Below are 21,961 nucleotides of genomic sequence, written 5' to 3'. Positions count from 1 at the left end.
AATGCGCTTAAGTGGCTTAAGCACTTCCGTGAATGGGGGAGGGCCCCCCGGGCAGGCAGACGGCCATTGTGGCCACCCCAGGACGCGATTCAGGGGATTCTCCCTTCTTCTCCCAAAGGCACCTGCTAGAAACTTTTTAAAGAAATTGCTTTATCTGGCCATTTCGGGCGGGCTCCCAAAGGATAAACATCTGATCAGCCCGGGCTCTCTGAGAGGGCCGCCCTGTGCCTCCTGCTCTCCGGCCCTTTCTCTGCACCCTCCCGTGGAGCCACCACATTCAAGGGGTTTTAAAGAAGTGATCAGGCCTGGCCGAGGCCTCGCCTCAGCTTTCAATCCGCAGTCATGGCCAGTCATGCAGAAACGTGCCGGGGCCTTTCCGCTCGCCTCCTCATGGAAGGGATTTTCCTTTTGAAAAGAGAAAAAGAAATACCCCAAATGCTATTTCTACAGGGCCATCCAAGATTTATTTCATTATCAGCAGCCACACGGAGGGGCGTCAGGCTGGACGTTCCTGCAGTCCGTCCTCTTGGCACTCGAGCACCTGATTTTTGTCTTGGAATCTCGCGGGGCCGCTGTCGCCAAGGACGCCCACCTGTCGTGTGGCGAAGGAAACTCCCGTGTTTCTTCTCAGTGTGATGACTTTTGAAGTAGGCTGCCGGGACGGGGTGTCCCCAGGACCCGGACCCCAGTGTCAGCCCGGAGGGCCACTGCCAGTGTTTTCTGTGAATCCTGTCATTCACGGCCTACCTGACTGGCCCAGTCCTCCCCCATGGCCCAAACCTCTACCAAAGGCAGCACGCGTGGACCCTTCCGGCCGGGCCATCCGACGCCGGCTCGCAGAGCCCACCCCCTACCCTCTGCTGCAGACAGAAGGACCCTGCGGTCCATGGCAGCAGGGACGGGGCGCGGGCGGGGCTCAGCCCCCACTTCAAGCACCAGCTACACCGGGCGGCTCAGCAAAGTCCCCGGTTTGGGTCTCCTTCTGGGCCTTACTGAGCAAAGCCTGATCCGGGGGCAGCTTGGGATGGGATACGCGTGTTAGGAAGGACGTTCCAAGGTTCCACGCGGTACATTTCAGTTTGTGTTGGTAAGAAGCACACAGAACAAGAACGTATAAACGTAAATTTAAAAAACTCCATCAGGAACAGAGCCTGAACCAGAGTCTGCGAAGTTTCCCTGTTTGGACGGCTCAGTGTGTGAACTGAAGTAAAAGCCGGGATGCCGGGCTGTGTCCACCCCGAGAGGCGTCAGAAGGGCCGAGGCCTCCAGCTGCACGGACGACGGCCGTGACGCTCCCGCCCGGCCGTGAATGTGGCTTCTGAGCAGGTTCCCCGCAGGTGGCAGTCCCTCATCCAGGGACTGTGGCCGGGAGGGGGCGGAGGGGCAGGACGGCCAGCCCTCACTCCCACCGTGCGGTTTCCCCAGAGTGTGTCTGCTGGACATAAATCCCCGGTCCGGCCTCTGTCGGCGAGGCCCGCGTGGACGGGAACACGAGTTTGGTCTCGCTCTCCCCCGCAGATTCAGGAGAAGCCCCCCCGGGAGCGGGCAGGGGTCTCGGTCTCCCCCAGGCTCACAAGGATCCCCACCCCTGGCCCAGGCCCGCACACGGACCCCGCCACGCACGTTCAGATGCCGCTCGGGGTCACGGCACGGGCCGCTCTGGGATGCGGTGGGGGTGAGCCTGGGGTCAGCAGGCCCCTCGTCAGGGCCAGGACGCCCCATCCCCAGGGCTTGTGCGGGAGCCGCCGAAGCCACCGTGGCTGCAGGAACCAGAGCCGAGCTCCCGGGGACTTGGGTCCTCACGCCTGGAAAGACCTCTTCCAACGGCCTGCGTGTCCTGTGTCCTGGCAGTCGGTGGGCACAGTCCTGTCTCCGCGTTTTGACGCAAGTCATCTCTTTGTTGGTGGGGCCACGCCCTCCCTTCTGGCGACCGAGCCCACCTGCCAGTGAGGGCTGGGACCCACCGAAGGCCACGAGCACACGGCAGGTTCTCAGCAGACGGCCTGCCTGACCTGCCCAGAGCCTCCCGAGCAGGCCCACTCCCCTGTGCTGGGCAGGCAGAGCCACGGGACCAGGACCACAAGGTCCCGGAGGCACCTCAGAGCAGGAGGGCCGCCACACAAATTCATCACCGTGGCCTCCTGACCCGGCCACTGGCCCCAGCAAAGCCCATCCCACATCCGCACCAAGGGGGCAGGGGCTCCTGACACGGGCCCGTATCTCACAGAGGCCAGATGCTCGCCGTCTGGAGGGGTGAGCAGGGCCGTTGTCTAGGGGTCCACAAAGAGGCGGGGGCAAGTTTTAATCCTGACTTCAGTTGGCAACGAAAACCAGCCAGGCCAGATGTCTGCCGACCGTTGAACGTGCGGGGCGCGGACGGCGGTGCCCGGGCTGGGACCCCTCGAAAGGCCCCTGCCTTCCCTCCCTCTGCGCAGGGGCGAGAACACCACGGGCTGAACTGAGTGGATGCGGCCACGAGGCCAGCTGGGGCCCCACACAGACACAGTACAGGCAGGACTGTGGGAAACAGTCCAGCAAATTCTGAAGGAATCAGGCTACGGCCGCGGGAAGCAGACTTCCCTGTTTTCGCACCCAGACCCTCAGGAGGAGGCACTGTGACCTGGGAGAGCCTCACGCCACAGAACGGGCTTGGTGGGGACACCCTGCACCTGCCGGCCCCCCCACCTGGCGCTCCCAGGCGAGGCTCCCGAGGTGTGAGCTAACCCAGCTTTAGCCACTTACGAGCCTCATCCCAGCAACAAGGAGAAAGGAGTAACCCATCTGAAGAAAGTGACGGTGGAGGAAAGTGTGCATCTGGCACTTCTCAGACATCAGTAACAACAGAGAAGGGAGGAGAGAAGGAGAAGAAAGGAGGGAGCGAGGAGGGGGGAGGAGGAGGGAGAAGGAGGGAGGAGAGAGGGAGGAGGAGGAGGGAGGAAGCAGGAGGGAGGAGGGAGCAGGAGGAGGAGGAAGGAGGAGGGAGGAGGGAGGAGGGAGGAGGAAGCAGGAGGAAAAACAAGCAGGAGGAGGAGGAGGGAGGAAGCAGGAGGGAGGACAGAGCAGGAGGGCAGAGGGTGGGGGAGAAGCCCTGAGCCCTGCCCCAGCCGTGTGCCCAGGGACTCGGGAGGGCGCTCCCTCCTCACTGGCGGCCTGGCCTCAGTGAGCCGGTGGGTGGGCTTGAAGACACATCTGGCCCGTGGTTCACACCTCTCCCCGGAACCGTGGCCCTGCCGCTGCTTTCGCCGGCTGACAGCCTGGTGCGGGACATGCAGACCCTTGTGAAACCGGAAACAAAGGAGCGCCCCAGTCTAATTTCAGCCCCAGACGTTCATGGCCCGAGTCTGGCCAAGGCGTCAGAAGTCTGCAGAAGAAACGGACTGAAAACGCCTCCGGCCTTCCACGGAGGGTCAAGGAGCCGGGAGCAGGGAGGCCCCACGGGCATCGTGAGTCTCAGGGACATGCTTCCTTTGGCCGGCGGGCTCTCTGGCACGTCACGGACCACAGAGTCGGGAGGAGGACCGGAGCCGGCTGACCTCCAGGGCTGGGGGTGCAGCACCAGCCTCCGCGGGCGGGCCAGCGCCTCTCAGGGTCAGCTGCGGGGCCCGCGCCACCGTCCCCAGGACCCTTCCCAGGACCCTCCTGACAAACAGCTGCAGTAAAACGGCAGCAAAGCCATGCTATGGAGGCACGGAGTGAAGCGAAGCTGTCTGCCGGCGAACAGTGCCCAAGGCGGCCTCTGGGGTCAGGGAGGGGCTGCGGATGCCTCCGGAAGCCGGGAGGCCGGCGCCCATCCCGCGCAGGGCAGAGAACACAGTGCAGGAAGTTGGAGCCACTGTAAGGAACCAGCCTCTGCTGCCCAAAAAGGGGTGTGGGCCTGGGGCCTGGACGAACTCAGAAATGGGCAGGTGCCCGCGCATGGCCTTCTCCAGGGGCCCAGAGCTCCGTGTGCTCACAGGGGGACTTCCTCCCCGGAAACGGCAGTCTCAGCCCCGTCTGCAGGCCCCACGCACGTGCCCGGGGGCCCCTCACCTCCGGCAGTGGGGGCTCGTCTGACGGACCCGAGACCGGGATGCTGAGCTCCCACTGCTGACCCTAGCCGGGATTCACCCGGGCCCAGGAGGCGATCTCACACGCCCTCCAAGGGGTCCGCCCACGTTCGGAATGGGGTATCTGTGGTGCTGGAGCCACGTCAGCCACACGGTTGGCACGAGCGCGCACCCGACCCAGCGCCTCCTTCCCCCTTGTGCACCTGCGTCCGGGAGGGACGGGCGTGGAACCCCCACGTGAGACCACACTCGCCTGCTCTGTGCTGTGTGTCCAGCAAGAACCAGGCCGAGAACGGCTTGCGCTCAGGTCGCCGGCACGGAGCTGCTCCCCAGCCCTGGGACGGTCTGCTCCCGTTCCCTGGGACCGGAATCTTGGGGTTCCTCGCCCCTGCACCCGGATCACACAGATGTCAGGGAAAGCGGTCCCTCAGCAGCCAGCGCTGGGAGGCCAGCCCTGCACGCGGCGCAGGCCGCCTTCCCTGAGAAACCATCGACCGGAGGCATGTCAGCGAGACCTGCCCACCGCCCCGTCGTTCTTGTCATTCAGTTGGTGGCTGAAAATAAAGAGGGGGCTGAGTGCCCAAGGTCCAGCCGGCCCCTCTCATGGGGCAGTTGCCGCAGAACAGGAAACGTTCCTAAAACGTTCCACAGGTTCTCCTTAAAACCAGTTAACGGAGAATCATTACCTTTTAAAACTGAAGTTTTCAAACGACTCTAGAAAACAGCTGGCTCAAGACAATAAACGTCATCTCGTGACACGGACGGTCCTCCCAGAGGCGCTGGCCGTGAGGGGCCCACACGATGTCCTGGAACTTGCCCCTGGTCACCTGCACACACCTCTCCGAGTCAGGGGTACAGGCGCCTCTGAACCCACCAACGGGTCAGCCCGGGGTGGGGGCCCTAGCATCCCACACGGGCTCTCTGCCAAGTAGGGGCAGAGAATTAGAGCACCAGGTTTCGACAGACATCCCCGTGCCCTGGACATCCATCTAAGTGCCAGGGACACAAGATAAGCATTGTCGGTCCCACGCGATTAATGTTCTCTGGTGATTCGCATCTGCAGACATCGTTCTGAGTCCTGAGAGTACGCGAGGGCTTGACGGGAGGCACCACTGAATCACGGCTCTGAAGGTTCTGGAATGGAAACTGGCAGCTTTAAAACTTGCCTTGGTCCCTGGTAACCTATGCATCTGAGGGAAAGAGCTCAGGAAAGAGCCTCTCGCCCAACGCTCTCTGACCATCCCCGCTGGGGGAGGGTTCACACGGCACCGCAGAGAACGAGCGCAGAGAAGCCCCCCCCCCCCCCCCCCCCTGGCCGGGTGAGCGGAGCCCCTGCAGGTGAAGTCCCCCCGCGCCCCCCCCCCCCACCCCCAGCAGAGCCCTGACAGAGAGAAGAGGCCGGTGGCCAGAGCAGCAAGGACACGCCAGTGCCCATCCTGCCCTGGTGACAGCGTGGGTCACTAGTGGGCAGGAGCGGCACGAGGTCTGGCCGTTTTGGCTTCCTTCCCGTCACGCACAGGCACACACACGTGTACGCAGGTGGCCTACGTGCATGTGAATACACACGCCTGCGTTCAGCGCACACGTGTGCCAGCGAGGCACACACAGGGCACACCGTGCACACGCGCCCGCACGCACAGCTCCCGGGAGGCAGGAGGGAGCAGCGGCAGGCGAGGGCGGCGGGCCTGCCGCCCGCAAACAGCCACCGTCACACGAGTGCGTCCCGGTGCCGACCCCCCTGGTTCTCGGGACCAGGGTGGCCGGCCTGACACGGAGAGCAGCCCCGGGCGGGGCCGAGCAGGGCAGCCTCCGCCCGCGAGCGCCTCGGGGTCTTGTCCTCTCTCTGGAGAGGTGCCCCCTGCCTCCAGCAGGAACTGCCCCAAACGGTCCGCCAGCCCGTTTGTGCTAACCTCCCGGAGACCCTTCTGGTGAGCTCTCTGTCTCTCCCAAAGGTTTTCCCACTAGATCCCTGCGCTCCCAGGAGGAAAGGCGTCTATTAGTAAGCGTGGGGAGACACCGCCTCTGAGGGCCCCAGAGTGCTGAGGCTGCCGCAGCGGGGGCCCTGGGGGGCTGGTGGCGGGTCGTGGGGAGGTGCCGTTACGAGGGTTAGGTCAGCCGCCACGGTGCCTTCCCCCTCTTTGTTTCAGATTGTGCACCGTTCCTCCAGAACAACACCACCATAAAGACGCTTTCTTTCATCTCCGCCCAGGACGGCTCCCGTGAACTCCCTACCGGCCTGGCCACCAGGGCAGGCGCTAACGGAGCGGCACGCCGGGCAAGCCCGTGGCGGTTCTGAGCCCACACGGGCCCCTCGGCCGGTGTTCTGGAAGGAAGCCAGGTGCGTCTCCGGCCGGGGTGTGCAATGCACGCGGCCTGGGCCCGGGACGGCTCCCCGGGGGTGCCGCCTGCAGCAAGGCCCCGGCTGGGGCCCGGACATGCCCTCGGCCTGGTCTCCTGAGGACACCCTGGGACAAGCAGGGCAGGCGGAGCGGGACCCCCCAGCCTGGCGCTTCCTCCTCGCGCCCACACAGGCCACAGACAGACAGGGAGCCCGCCTGCCAGCTCTGGCCCAGAGGTGGACGGTCCCAGAACCCCCGCAGGCCGTGCTGACCCAGAGGGCAGCGGGAGAGCAGTGCTGCATGCAGCAGGACGCACATTAGCGAGCACAGAGCCACCCACGAAGCAGAAAGTCAGGCTCTCCAACAGGGGACAGGCGAGGGCGAAAGGCACCAGCGCTCTTGTCTTTTTTCTTCTCTTTCCATCATCGTGGCGATAACTGTTGGGACATCAGTGTACCAGCTGGAAAGGCCGCTAATGTTTGTAAGGCAAACTTCCTGGCAGAAAATCCCCCACACGTGAAACCCAGAACGGTCATAACTGTGACGTTACGTAGTTGGTTTCAGGTTCGTGTCGCGGGCCCCTTGTCAAAACAGACCGGATTCTCCTTTTTTGCAACAGTAAGTAAATAAACCTAACGATTTAGATGCGTAAATTGGCTGCTTTAAACTCTGACTCTTCAAAAGCCACACAGACAAGCTGAGCAGAGACGCTAAGGCGCCTGCACGAGCGCCCGACCCAGCGGCTGCAACTCCTGGGGTCCACAGACACAAGAGCGCCCAGAGCCAAGGAGGCCGCCGGCACGCCCAGCCCCGTCTACACCGGCTCCCAATTCAGATCGGGAGCCCTCACGCCCACCAGCGTGACACACACTGTGTGTCACACACAGCGTGTCCACACAGAGGACACACCCTCTCAGAGCTGCTAAAGGTCTGTGAAAGCCCCGTTCCCCAGGAGGCTCTCTCGGGGCACATCACGGGGGCGGGGGCCGGGGCAACCCTTCCAGCTGTCTCAGGTCGCCAGGCTGCCCTCTCCTCAACTGCTTGCTCCCACCACTCACTGCCACGACACGGGCGGAAATGCCAGCTGGCTGCCGGGGGGGTCCGCGTGCCCCACGACCCGGGCTGAGTGTTGGGGTGCGGAGGCGCGGCTGGGGTTGGGTTCAACGAGCTCACTGGAGAGCAGACGCGAGCCAGCCCGTTGTCTGGCGCTCCGTGTGGGCACCGTGACCGTGCAGGCTGGGTGGTTCCTGGAGGGCCTCCGGGGGGAGGGGGGCTGGCAAGGGCGTGATGGGGTGATGCCCCCTCAGGCCGAGTGGGAGCGCCCTCCCCAGGACGCGGGGGCCCCGAGGGAAGGAGGGCGGTCTGGGGACGGGGCTCCGGCCACCGGGCAGCCTGGCTGCACCACTCTTGCTGGCTGTGGTCTTCGGTGGTTTCGTGACGTGGGGGGTGTGCCCTGCGTGGTTCCTTCTGGCCCCTTCCCAGGCCGGCGCTGTCAGTGCTGGGGGCGCCCCCCCCCCCCCCCAGACGGGTCCTCACAGGACCCGAGTCCCCAGGGGCCCACCTGGCACCCGGGCGCATGTGCACGTGTCAGTAACTGGCAACTGGTTTTCAAGACGGCCGCCAGCCTCCAAAATCGCATCCGCCACCATCGCTGTCAGGGATGAAGCACGGCAGGTGGGCGTGGGCCGGGCCTTGCCGGGACGGGAGCGCCTGGCACTGCTGATGCTCTTTGTCACTGCGGCCAGCTGAGCGTCCCAGCTGCCAGTTGCCACGGCGCAAGGCACAAAACGTACCCTCTGAGCGATCCTGCCAGCGGGGCCGAGCCAGAGGCTGCGTCAATAAGCAGCTTCGTGACGCACGGCCCACCGGACGGCACGTGACAATCGTGTGGAATCTGTGCGTGTTTCAATTACATCCAGCAGCACCAAGTCCGGTCCCCTCGGTTCTGCTCTGCAAGCGTGTTGGCATGAATTTGCATCTGAAACAGGAAGCTGCTGACTCCCGGGGGACGGGCTCCCTCGCTCTGCGGCTCTTCCCGAGGCTGCTGCCGGGCAGGACTTGGCCGCCCGTCTCCGTCCCGCTCCACGAGTGACCTGGTTCCCCTTCCCGCACTCGGGGGCCTGGCTGGCCCCGCCCCCTTTGCCCGCAGCAGGGTCGGTGGCGGCCCGCGCCTCCTGCAGGCTGCCATCCGCTCACCGGCCCCTCGCTGATTTGGAGACAGGTTTGCCAGTGAGCACGGGGGTGGCACCCGGGAGGCGGAGAACCCCGGACGCCAAGTCCGGGGAGGCTGACCTCACCGCCCTCGGTGGGGCTCGGCAACAAAACCCAAACCCAGTCCGGTGGTGGCCTCTCACCCGGCAGTGCTCAGCAGAAGGGACCCGCTCACACACAACGTGACCACACGCTTCCGGAAGTCGCCGTCAGGCAGGAGGCACGGTCCCGCCTCGACGCCTCCTCAGGCCTCCTCACACGCAGCTGCGGCACGGTCCACGACATTCGGGGTCCCCTGCCACGCCGACCCCGGGCCCGCCGAAGGCTACGCGTGGGGTGGGCACAGGCCACCTCGAGGACGGAGGGTGGAGGCCAGCACGGCCTTCTCTTCCCGTCCCTGGCACCCCGTCTTCAGGCACTGAAAGTGGGTGTCCATGACTGGCGGCCGCAGGAGGGGGTCGCCGCTGAGGGCAGTCCGCCTGTCTACCCGGGTGGAGGGGAGGACGGACAGTGCCGGGCACAGGCCCAGGTCGGGGGTGGGCAGCGTGGGTCCGGGCCAAGCCCCAGCGGACTTCTCCCCGACCTGTGCTCTTTCCTGGGCCACGCGGCGCTTCAGAAGGAAAGGTCAGGCGCCCCACTCGCCTCCTCGGCAGATCGCAGGGGCAGAGGCCCCGCTCTGAGGCCCTGGGGGGGGATGGACAGAGGACACTCTGCCCTCGTCCTGGCCCCCTCCTCCTGGCTGCCCACATCCCAGTGCCCACCCAGGGCTGTACCACCCCCCCTCCTCCCGTCCACACCGCCAGCGGCACTGATGCCCCCAGACCATGCTGAAGAACCCCACAGGACTCCACGGCTCCCAGCCAGGCCTTGCCCACAGGAGGCCCCGTCCCAAGACATGCCCCGCTGGCCTCCGGCTGACACCAAGGTCACAGACACAGGTGCATCTGAAACAGGGCCCTCCCGCAAGGGCAGGGGCTTCCAAGAACAGGGTCACGGGAAGCACGGACACCCTGGACGCCGCCGTTCTCAGGCTGCTCCTGGGCCTCCCAAGAGGATGGGGCAGACGAAACACAGCACTCGTGTCCCCGGGCTGGCAGACCCACCCCCACGGCTCTCCCGGCACCCAGGACCGTCGCCACGAGGGCCCCGGGCCACACGTCCACCCTGGCGTGCACCACAGGCACGCAGGAAACATCGGCTGGACAGACGTGGAAGAAACTCCAGCTCTGGGGCAGCCGACCGCAAAGCCGTAACCAAAATCAGAGTATCAAACCCGCCACGGGCGTCTGTGAAACAAGAACCACCGTCCAGGCCGTGGGAAAGAAACCGGCGGCTCTGCTCTCCCCGGGGCCACGGAGCTGCCCTGGGCCTCATGGTCTTTCTATCTACTCCCTGCTGGCTGTGAGGACTCAACAGACAGAAGGAGGAGAATGTGATGCAGGAAAGGCCAACAACCCGCAGGACCCCACAGCCTCTAAGAACACAGAGGGCAGCCTCCCACGCGTGTTCCGGAAACATCGAGGCTGCAACAGGGCTGCCCCGGGCACGGTCCAGCCCAGAGGGGACACGAGCCATGACGTCCACGTCACGTGAAAGGCGGGCATCTTGCGTGCACACCTGCGGGGCCCATCACCCCAGCTGGTGCGGGGCTCGACCTGAGGCGCTTCTCAGGCTGTGGTTCCCCAACCGCAGCCCCAACACAGGGGCCTGGAGGTGCTGGCCGGTCCCTGTCGCATCCTCGTTATGCAGTTAATTTGGAAGAAAAAAGCAAAGTGAAGTGAGTCGGGGGCCAGGCAGCCTGTCCCTCAGAGTGACCTGGGGCTTGCTGGCACCCGCCTGTGGCCCTGGATCCACACCTGCAGAGGCCGGACTCAGGGCCCCGGCCTGGGACTCCTGAAGCCTCTCCACACCTGTCCTCTCGAGGAGCCGACCACCGCTCACCCAGCCGCACTCAGACTCTCAGGAAGCGTGCAGAAATGTTCTTTGGTTCCCACAAAATTTCTATCAATTGTTTTTACTGTTAAAAGCTCCTTTAAAAAGCCATGCCACATGCCATTGGCAGATTCTGATTTTCCAGAAGACGTGCTTACGTGGTATTTCACAATTCAATAACCTACGGCACCTTGACTAACGCTGTTGAAATTAATCACCGACAAAAAAAATTTGTTCTTTTTCAGTTCAATTTACTTTCAGGTACACCTTTGCCAAGAAGTACATTTACTATGTTAGTGTTCAGCTCGTCAAGTGGTGGGGAGATATGCCAATCCAGCATTACACGCTGTCAGGGTTGAAGAGTGTCCCCCAAATTCATGTCTACCCAGACCTCAGAAGGTGACCTTGTTGCAAAGTATGGTCTTTGTAGATGTAACTAGTTAAGGATCCCGAGACAAATCAGGCTGGATTCAGGATAGGCCCCAAGGTCAACGACTGGGGTCCACATGAGGGAACAATGAGGACGGGGGTGGAGGACAGGCCACGTGCTCACGATGAGGGACGACCAGGCCACCTTGACTTTGGAGTGCCAGGTTCCAGACCTTGAGGGAACACGCATGTGTGGTCCTTGTCACAGCAGCCCAGGACCCTGCCACGTGGCGGCACAGGGCCCGGCACAGGAAGGCTGCACCGTGCGCTCGCCGTGTCCTACGTGTTCAGTCAGGAACAGGCACGAGATTGGTCAGAACTTTCTCGGTAAGCAGCACATGTGTGAGGCCGGCAGGGAGGGGCCTTGGTGGCTTGGCGGTGACGCGGGGGCATGAGGGCAGAGCACTGGGGAGGGGATGCCTGGCCTGTGGGGGTGGTCCGGGACATCACCCGCCATACCGGGCACCAGGTTCCTCCCGGGCGTCAGTCCACAATTCTCAGGAACCACTGGATCTTTCTTTGGGAAGAGCGGGGCACCCATACCTGCTTCCTCGGTTTACTCCGCGACGCCTCGACTTCTCGGGCTCCAGGGAAGTTTCACAAGTGGTTGATGCCTGTATTGATGCTGCTGCCCGGGTTTCGAGAACGGTCTTGGGCTCCACAGCTAACATCTTCATTGACCCAACGGTCCTTAGAAACTCTAAACTGAAAGTCATATTCCATGCATTTGGGATCACGATCATCTCCCGAAAGTCTGCTGTATTTACACAGCAACCCCTATGCAAAAATGTAATTAGAAGTTTTGGCGAACCAACGGCCGTTTATCCTGAGGCTTTAAAGAGCCACGTGGACGTGAAAAGCCTCCAAACATTGAAGGACGGATCGTAAGGGCACTTGTTTAATGAGCAAGTGATTCCACTGAAGCCCACGGACTTCCCTCCCACTCTTGGCGGAGGTGCCACAGAGCCGAATCTGACGCGTCCCGGAACGGCACTCAGCGGGCAGCGTCCTGGGACGTCGCTGGGCGAGGCTCGCTGCTCCCGGGAACCGAGCTCGGCGGCCCGTGGGCCTTCCCAGGCCGGGGGTAGAGAAGAGCCGTCTGCCCGGTGGCGCTCGGGTGCATTCAGATGCGCTGTCCTGTCCCGACACTCACGCGGACTGAACAGAAGCCCTGGGACGTGCCCCTGGCTCGTGAGCGAAAGACCCACGTCCCCAACTAACAGGCTCCCGGGGAGGCCGCGTCTCCTGCTGGCGGCCAGAGCCTCCGACAGGAGCAGCTGAAGACCTCTCTGCTCCATCAAGCCCAGCACCTCCAACCGGCACCGATGGGAAGAGCCGCTGGTCGAAACAGCTGCCCAGCTGCCTCACTTCCGTCGGGAGAGGCTTCTCTGACCTTCCGAGGCCCTCACACACCCTCCTCGCCCCCGATGGGAGACCCTGGTCTCCCCACGATGCGCCTGGGCATCCCCGCTCTCAGTCTACCGTGGCTCGGCCCTCGAGTCCCCAGGACCTCCAGCCGCCTACGGCCCCCCACGCCTCTCCAGCACTGCCACCGTGCGGCTTCCCGGCAGGGCAGGGGGCAGGGATTTGGACACACAGAAACGCTCACGCTGGGACACAAGGACACAGTGGTGGTTTCATCGGTCGACCACCTGATGGGGGGAGGGAGGGGCCGCACAAATACACATTTATTACTTTTCCCAGTACTTCATGCCACGCTTTGCACCTGCCGTCATACAGGTGCACAGAGGTGGGGAGGAGCACACGATGGCAAGGGGACGGAGCCTCTCACCCTCCCAGCTCCAGAAGTGCGGGCGGCCCGAGCTCCTCTGGGCTGGCGCTGGGCTGCCCGCCAATTGCCCCGGGAGGACGGGACCCTGAGCTGCTGGGGCCAGGGGCAGCGAAGCTGACAGAAGACGAGGCTGGGGGCCCAGGGCAGGACCCTGTGGGGTCAAGGAGGGGCGGACATATGTGTGCTGCTCTCCTTCTGAAAACCAGCTATTGTGGGAATCGTTTCCTAAAAAATAGCGTTTCAAATAAGTCCTTATCTGTGTCAGGTAATTGTGATGGGAAAGCAATCGGAACAAAGACCTCCTGTCTTTTCCTGCAGGAAGGGGAATAGAAAGCTGGAGACACTTATTAAAAACTCAGCCCATCAGATAGCGGTGCTTAGGAATCCTGGAACATTGTGGGCTATCAGCAACTTAGAGATTCTTGAGGCTCCTTAGTGATCTCGAGAAAAACGTGTCTGCTCTTGGGAAAACTTCCCGCCAATTCGCAAGACAGACCCTCCTGTCTGCCGCGACCCCTGTGTGCAGGAGCCCCTTGTTTTAGGAAACAGGACAAGTCAGGAAGTGGGGGGCACGTTATGAGATAAAGACAGCACCCAGCATATCTGCTAGCCCGCAGAGTGGCCCCAGCCCTCAGCCGTCTCCCCAGAGGGCACAGCAGCCCGCGTTCCCGCTGTAGGGGAGGAAGGGTCATTCTCAGATGGGCCGGCCCTAACTGCGCCACCGACCGCACTCTTCGGGCTGTGGCCGGCTTCTCGGCCCAGCACCCGCCAGGGGCTCAGCCGTGCTGTGCGCCACACAGCCACGGGGCAGGTCCGGACGCACACCTGCAGCGACCTTGACCCGAGCCGGAGCACTGCCCCTCCTCGTGGTGTCTGTTCTCAGGGAAGAGAAGGCCCAGTTCAACACCTCCCGGACCTTTCCGCACATACAAGCTGCTGGGCAGCTCCCGCCTGGCCAGCTTTGGTCTTTCGAAGGACCTTTACTTCTCTGCAGGTGGCTCGGCTCAGGGAGGAGAGCGAAGGATGAGCTAGGGGCCCCTCTGTGCACGGCAGGCTCACCGTCCTGAGCACCGTGAGAAGCGACCCCTGCGTAGAGGGTCAGGATCTCATCGAAATGTGGCTTTTCAAGCCCCCCAGTGGCCTGAAATCAATGGGGGCAGTGGCCTTTGGCGAGGGCACCGGGGGCCCAACAGCGTCAGACACGGGACCAGCTTTGAACGAGACAGACGTGCTCCCGGGCTCGCTGCAGGGCCTGAGAGCGGACCGATGAGCGCTCCGGCCCCGAAGTGAGGAGAGAAAAACCAGCAGAAGCAAGCGAAGACACCGGGGGCCGACAACCCCGCTGCTGACACACACTCTCCCAGCTGTCGGTGAGCGTCCAGGCACGACCAGCACGTAGCCGAACATTCACACACGTGCACCTGTGAGCATGCCCGCTGAGGAGCCGTCAGACGAGCTGCATCATCAGACAGGAGAACGTCGACACCACGCTGCTCATCTCCGTCAACCAAGGGAGCTACGGAGTGACGAGAGCGCGTCCGTCTGTCTTTCGGGGCCGACCTCTACGGAGGACGGACGAGGACCGTGTGGCAGCGTCTGTGATGGTGACGCCGACAGGACGGTGACTGCTTGACGGCCGCCACGTCTCTACCCGGTGTGAGCCGGGTGCCGGGCGAGCCCTCAGAGGGCTTCCTGGTGTGGGCCGCCCGGCCTCCCCGTGCAGGCTCGGCACAGGCAGCGGGGTCACGGCTGTGCCGGCGGAGGAGAGGCTCCATGGTCACACGACGGGGACCCACAGGGCCGAGACTTCTCACGTGTGCCTGTCCCTAGGGGGCGTCCGGCCAGGGCCCTGCGGGTGCGCCCGGGACACGCACGGCCTCCAAGCTCCGGAGAAGCGAGTGACAGCCACGAATGTTTCGGCGAAAGACGACACTGGCCTCCAGCAGCGCCTGCCCGTTGGGCGCCGCAGAAGCAGCCCCCTCCAGCCACACCTCCCCGCCGGCTTCCTGGGCGTCTCACAGCCAAAAACAGCCCTCACGGCGGGGCGTCACGTCCCGCCGGTTGGCGATGGGTCACCTGATTAGCTTCAGAAGTCCGAGGGACTCCAATAATGGCCCCCTTTTGACAGTGACACATGGTTATTAGGAATTTCTGCCATAAACATGGCCGGTGAGAACGGCAAGGTCACACCTGCCCGCGAAGCGCAAACACAGCCTCTGCGGCTTTCCCGAAACCCGTCGACCGCGGCGGAGGCTCCCGCCACGGCGGGGAGCGGCGCCTACCTCCACCACGGACTTGGAATCCAGCCGGAAGTTGAAATCTCCAAACACAAAGTAGGACACTTTCTCGAATCGCTGGTCGATGATTCTGGGAGGAGAGAAGGAGACCACGTTACTGCCACGCCGGGCGATCAGCTTCTGCACCAGGCTCCCCTTCCACGCACCCTCCCCGCACCCCCAGACAGACAGCGCGGCTCTCTCAGCACGGACGCGCCCTCAGCACGGGCCAGGGCCCTGGGGAAACCGCAGGCGGTGCGGGGGAAGGACCGAGGCCAGGAAACGGGGCTCTAGCTGGGAGCACAGGACTCGGGACGCAGGGGGAGGGAGTCTGCACGCTCCTCCCAGGTGGGGTGGGACGCGAGTGAGCTCTGGAAGCGTCTGTGACACTCTGTTTCCACGTTTCAAAGGCACAAAACCGCGTCTGTTTTTCAAAGCGAGACGCTGCCTCCCTGACGTCTTGCCCACACGTTCTAAGTCAACCGCAGCCCCTTGGTATCTTCCCACTGAAACGCACACACGGCGGCCACTGCGCGAGCAGCCCCTCACGCACAGTGCGACAACCGCTCAGACCCCAAGTCCTCGTGGTTACCGACCGCTGCTCGCTTCCGACGGCAAAGCAAGGTGCCGGCCGTTTCCGACCGGAAAGCAGAGCGACAGCCATCGCTGACCAGCGGGACGGTGCGTGTGGTCGGCACAGAGGGAGGGACGTCCGGGGAGCCCGCGTCACTGCCGTGGCTCCACTCACGCGTTTGCAGGGACAGAGCTGCGGGGTGCAGGGTGCAGGGTGGAGGGTGTCCCTCCCACGGGCCCATCCCAAGATGGACTAAGATCGAATCTTGTCAGGCAGGCAGAGGCCAGGGCGAGGACTGCACCGGATTAACTCGGAAAGCGCCACCGGTTACCGGGAAAGCTGGCACAGCCGGTAATGCCTCGGGCGTCGCTTACCGACTCAGCCTCTTGTCACTTGACTCGTTAGCTTGAGAAACAGAAGAAAGGGCCAATCACAGGACGACGTGCCGCCTTCTCCGGCTCGGCACGTTCTCCCAGGTCACAAGAAGGGTCCCTGCAGGCTGCGGCTGGCAGCGAAGGGCTCACGGGACGCGCAGGCTCCTGGCGTCCGGGCTCTGCAGAGGCCCGCGACCCCGTGCCGCAAAGGCGCAGGCGGCGTGCGGCGAATTCACCGGCACTCCGTCAGCCCGTCCCGTCTGCGGAACAAACGACGCTTCCGCTTCAACTGCGCCCTCCGCCCCTCCCCACCACAGAGACCGCCTGCCTTGTCAGGTACTTGTCAGAACCTGTGTTTCTGTGTCTACTTATTTCTGGCCTGTTTCTCTTTTCAATCCTTCCCTTTTTTTTTTTTTTTTAATTCCGGAAGGCTCCCTGTAAGCTGGTGGTGATCCACGTTTTCGGTCCGTGGATGCTTTCCGCGCAGTTCCCGGCGGTTTCTGCCCGGTACGCGCCGTAAGCTTCACCGGGGGTGCGTGTGCCAGCCGCTGGCCGTGCGTCCTCTCCAGAAGCCCGAGCCCCTGCCAGGCTCTCCCACCATCGTTAAGGCAGAGTTTGGTGGTTAGACTTTAATCCGTCTGGAATCACAGTGTGAAGCAGGGATCTCAGTTCATCGATCTTCCCGGCGGCCGATCGACCGCACCATTTATTAAACACGCGACGCTCTTCCCATTCAGTCTGTGCAGCACACAATTGCCCCAATCACACGGGTCTTTCTGAGATCTCCATCTACCCTGCACACTTGGAATTAAGGCCGCTTTCCACAGCGACGGCCTTCTTGCTGACAGTGCCTTTAAAAGTCACCTCCACCATTTCCCCATTTCTCTTGCAGTCATGAACTGCTGTCATCGAGCTATGTTCCACAAAACATCCTGTTTTCCTTTTTAATTGGAGGAACTTTTAACTCACACGTGAATTTGAAGACGAAAGACACGTTCATACATCATCGATACTGCAGACGACCAGTAGTTTCCTTTCCTTGTACAAATTAAACTTTTTAATTGAGGAATAAGACGGTCAGGGTCCTAGTGGGGGCACCTGCTGACGCATCCGCACGGGCCCAGGACCACTACCACCCCTCCTCCCCTGCCTCTGCCCTGCACGGGACTCAGTCTGGCAGCAGGAAGCCAGCTGCCTCTGCCGTCCTGAAAAGGCTAAAGCTTCTTCTGCTGTTAAACTCCTTTAGAACAAAAAATTCTTCAGAGATCCTGTGTAGGTTCCTAGAAAGGTCTCCAGAATGTCTACAGCATCAGGACGCCTGCAGCATGGGCTTCTTGGCCTCCCCCCATGAAGGTCGGGGTCCGATCCTTCCTGCCTCCCTCCCCTCCCCCCATGGAGGTTGGGGGTCCAATCCTTCCCGTCCCCCTCCCCTCCCCCGTGGAGGTCGGGGTCCAGATCCAGGATGCAGAAGCCCCGACGGGAAAGGAGAGGCCGCGGTGAGCTCTGTTCTTGACAGGGAGCCTCCTCACCAGAGCTGAGGGCTCTTCATGCGGTGGCGATGCTGCTGCCGGGAGGCCTTCCGGGGCTATTTCGGGCGGAGAGAATACAATCACTGGGGGGTCAGTCACATTATCAGGCGGACAGATTTCTGTTTTCGGAGGTTGCACAGGGATGCATGTTGCTCTGAGGGCACCTGTCCCCAGGGGCTTCCCCGGGAGACGGAGAGTCCCCTCAGCGAAACGGAACTGTGTGTGTGAACCGGGAGGAGGCCGCCCCCCTCTGCCCCCAGCCGACTCTCTCTGCGCCTGGCTCGGCGACGCCACCGGCCTGCCCTGCCTCCCTGAGCAGAGGCAGAGCCACCTGGCCAGGCTGGCTCCGTGGGCATCACTCCGCCAAGGCCCGGAGACGCAAGAGCCTGGTGGGCGCCATCGGGGGGACTCCGTGGGTCAGAAGGAACGCCGCCCACAAGATGGCCGCTGCTGACACGGGGAGCCGGCCTGTCGCCGTGGAGCCCGGGACGTGGCAATGAGAAGGCTGGCCAGTGCCCGGGGACCCCCGAAGCCCCTCGCGTCGTCCGAGCCATCAGCGGTCACACCGGCACCACCCAGTGCGGCCACGCACGTCCTCCCAGCCAGTACACGTGACCTCGTGCCCCTCAAAGGCTTTTCACTTTTCTGTTTTATTTATTTATGTTTTTAAGAAAAACGGAGCCAAAGCAACACTGCAACTTTCCCTCGCCGAGGGAAGAGGGCGTCTGCTCGCTGGGCAAACCCTTCGAATGTCACAGGGTCCACACGTCTGGTCTTTAAGATCCGCCAGCTTCCGTCCGCTGGGGGCACGGGAACTTGTGTTCCTCGAGGACGCCGCACGTAGAGCACGATTCACCACTCCGCACTCTCTACGCATTTGCCCCTCCTGGGACCGCGAGCACGGAGCCCGGGGAAACGCTTCACACGTGACCCGCAGAGACGGGACACAGGAGACGTGTGTGCACACGTGCCACCAGCAGGGGAGGGGGGACACAGCCGTGTCACGTGTACGTGGTGTCCCTGCACGCGGCGACGCCTCGCATGCGTGTGGGCGCGTGTACCCACATCACGCGTGTGCTCTCCGTCTACCCCCGCGGCGGAAGAGACGAATGAGAGGGACCGGAGTTCGCGCGCGCCCGGCAATCCGTAACCGTTTCCCGGGCTGACGCTGTCTCCTCTCGTCTTTGCCTCGAGAAATCCCACCTGCTCTGGTACGACTCGCTGCGGTCGCCCTCTGTGCTGGTGCAAGGCCGGCACTTCGCGTGTCCTCGGGTCCGTGAAAGTTCCGAAGGTGTGTGAAGCCACCGGGGTCAGGGCGCCACTCCAGGTCTCCGGGATGCGCAGAGGCTGTGGCGGGAGCAGGCGGAGGCGACGACGGCACGTGAGGAAGTCGGCTCTGGGCCTGGGGCCACTGGGCGGCCGGGCGTTCATGATACGGCAGAGACCCCGGGCTCACGCGCACAGGGCCTCCGGCGGGCGGGGGGGGGGGGGGGGGGGGGGGGGGGGGGGGGGTGCTGGACACGGGCCACCCGTCCTCACGGGGCTCGAGGCATCGAGCTGACGTGACGGGAGGGGACAGGGGCTGCAGAAGGTGCGGACAGCTGACGCCCGGGATGGGAATTATGGACGCCGCCCACTGCTGGCTAATAAACGGTACGAGGCGTTGGGAGGTGAATTCCTTCTTTAAAAAACTGACAAACTTCAGATTTAGCATCTGAATGGAGGTTTAAAAGCTCCAGCGTGTCTAGAGTGAGAAACGCGAGGTTCCTCAGGCCTTGTCGCCATGGAGGCGCACAGGGATGCCCGTGGCCCGCGGCCCTGTCCCCCCGCTCCCCCCCACAGGAGCCCCGGCAAGGAGCCGGCGTGGCCCCCGCAGGGGTCCCGTCAGCAGTGCTAGGCTCTTGTAACACCATCATTAAAACCTAAACTCGATCACGTTTCCACGCCCGCCCTGCTCCTTTGATGGAATGGCCCACGCTCATCAATAACCACCACCATCTCCAAAGGTCGCGTGGTGTGCAAGATGGAGGGCTGTCACGGCCGAGGCAATCACCTGAGTGCCAGGCCCGCCGCCCTCACGGCACTCACGTTTAATTTCGATATAGTGCCATTTGGGCCAAGAGAAAAAACTTGTTTTAAAATTAATTACCTTGTCAGACGCTATTATGATTAAAAAGTAGGCCCACATCAATATCATGTGCCTAATTCAGAAAGAGAATTACAAGAAGAGCCATAAAAATCAATTTTTTAGGCCTTGAAAACAGAGTCTCTTTCTGTTTTGACAGGCGATTTCATTATGTGACAAGCCACGCTGACACGTGCCGTATCACAGAGGCCCGCGCGCCGAGGAAGGGGTCGCGGGCTCGGGTCTCGGTGAACGAGCGGTGCCCACCCTCGGAGGATGGGGACAACGTCCCCTGAAGGAAGTCACGGCTCCAACACTCAGAAGCTACAATGTTCCTGGCCGGTGGCCTTGGAGCGGGCGGGCGGGTGGGCGAGCCGTGAGCAGTCCCGCGAGGCACGGACGGCACCCGACACCCCCAGAGCCTGGTGCAGTTCGGGAAGCAGACGGTGACCCGACCGCACCAGGACCGTTCCTTCTCTTTGCTCTCCTGTTTCCGCTGCCGCTGCTGGACAGACAAGACTGCCGACCCCCGGGCAGGGCATCTTAGAGCTCTGGAAGTTTCTTCTCACCTTCAACACCTGAGTGGTTTGCTGCAGACACATCTAAGCTGTTCCGAGCAAGCAAACGGATCTGTTTTCACCTTCCTAGAAGCAGGTAGACTAGTTTCCACATCACTTTTCATTCTACACCAGAGTGTGCGGGCCGGCCGGCCCCCAGGCGGACAGTCATCCGGACGTGACGTCGGCCAGCACCAGGGAGCCTGGGGAGGCTTGCGTATGATGCACACGAGGCAGAGACAGCTAAACGGACCTCACAAAGGGAAACAGGAAAAATCTGTTCGAGGGCCCATGCCGGGCAGGCTTTCACAGACACCTGGACGTCTCCCTGGTGTTAGGCAACGTCCCAAGAACCCACCTGCCCGAGGGGCCTCAGTGTCGGCCCGCTGACCGGCCAGCCGTGAGCACTCAGTGCACAAGGCAATCCCCAGGGCCAGGGTGTCGGGGCCTGGAAACCTGAGGGTGTGCTGCCCGAGGGGCCCGAGGTGGGGAGCTCTGCGGCTCGGCACTGGGGGGACAGTGGCTGGCACGGTAGGTACCCCGCAGCCTGCCGGCTGTTGGAAGCGCGTGCCGGGGCCTCGGAGCGTCCCTGGTGGAGGGCAGCTTGCTGTCGGTGCTGGAGGGCCCCAGGCAGCACACGCACCCTCGGCCCCCGCGTGGGTTCGGCTGGAGTGGTCGCGGCACGACTCGAGGGCACCGGGCTGGGGCTCATTCTCAGCTCCCCCGCAGCAATTCTCATTTTCACACCCTTTAAATAGCATCAAGACATTAAATACGCCTTTTCTGCACCAGAACCAGAGTCCTGGAGAGCTGCCGGCGAACTCAGGACGCGACGTGGAAATGCAAACCAGCCGCGTTTCCCGGCCGGCATGAGCACACATGCTGGCCAGGCGGCCCGCTCGGAGGGCAGAGCGGCCGGGCCACAGCTCGCGACAACGTCCTGTTAGCAGAACGCCAACAAGACGAATGCCAACACGACAGTGGACGAGCAGGGGCCGTCAGGGCTCGCATGGGATGAGGCCGGAGGCCGGAGCTGCAGATGGGGACACGCGGAACACGCGGCTTACGGACGCTTACCCGAGGGAGAAGGCAGACTGCACACACGTGCCCCTGCACGCATCACTGCATGACAGCAGCACAGGACGGTGCACACGGGTGTGAACGGGACACATGGACGAGGGACAGCGCCAACAGGAGGGTCGGGAAAGGAGGGTGGGAGCAGGACAGCGAACGCAGGCTCAAGGGTGCCTGCATTTCGTTTCTAAACAGAAGGACACACAGGACGAACACAGAAACACAGACGTGGCCACGCCGAGTGGAGGGCACACGCTGTCGTCGGGTCTTCCCGGCTTTTCTGGACGCTTGGGCTCGTCCTCAGGAAGACAAGAGAGGCTGTAAACAGACACCACCACTCGTCTGAGATGTGGGGCGTAGGGAGCTCGGGGTGCCGGGACGGCCACTGGACTTCACAGTCCCCCGGGGCGCGCCCCCGCCTGAGCCGTGAACACGCCGGCGGCACAGACCCGCAGACTGAGGGGCTCGGGGTTCTGGCGCCCCGCGTGCGGCCCCGGGACGCCACGCCGTGTCAGACCCACCCATGTGGCGACGGCCGCCTCGGCCTCCAGGCCGTCAGACGCCTGGGTGGCGCGTTTCCGGTCCCGGAGGACAGACACGGCCTGCTCCCCGTGGCAGGAAAGAGGGTCGCGAGAAGCCGTGCGGCGCCTGGCCACGCGGAGGGCGCGTCCCGGAGGACCCACGTCTTCAGCGCCCTGCTCGC

General features: G+C 63.0%; 1 protein-coding gene across 6 annotated transcripts in view; it reads right to left on the bottom strand.

Moving 5' to 3' along the window:
* Positions 1 to 21,961, bottom strand: part of INPP5A (inositol polyphosphate-5-phosphatase A) — a 170,658-nt gene that overhangs the window by 23,625 nt on the left and 125,072 nt on the right. For all 6 annotated transcript variants that reach the window (XR_007460864.1, XM_049645921.1, XM_049645923.1 and 3 more), the window contains one exon: positions 15,032 to 15,116. Coding sequence is in view for 5 of the 6 variants with exons in the window: in XM_049645921.1 (XP_049501878.1) it covers positions 15,032 to 15,116 (85 nt within the window). In the remaining variant the exon portion in view is untranslated. The remainder of the gene's footprint in view (positions 1 to 15,031; positions 15,117 to 21,961) is intronic.

Source organism: Panthera uncia, chromosome D2, assembly GCF_023721935.1.
Source record: "Panthera uncia isolate 11264 chromosome D2, Puncia_PCG_1.0, whole genome shotgun sequence".
NCBI classification, from domain to species: domain Eukaryota; kingdom Metazoa; phylum Chordata; class Mammalia; order Carnivora; family Felidae; genus Panthera; species Panthera uncia.
The sequence above is the reverse complement of the archived record's forward strand: the minus strand, read 5'-3'. Positions and strand labels throughout refer to the sequence as shown.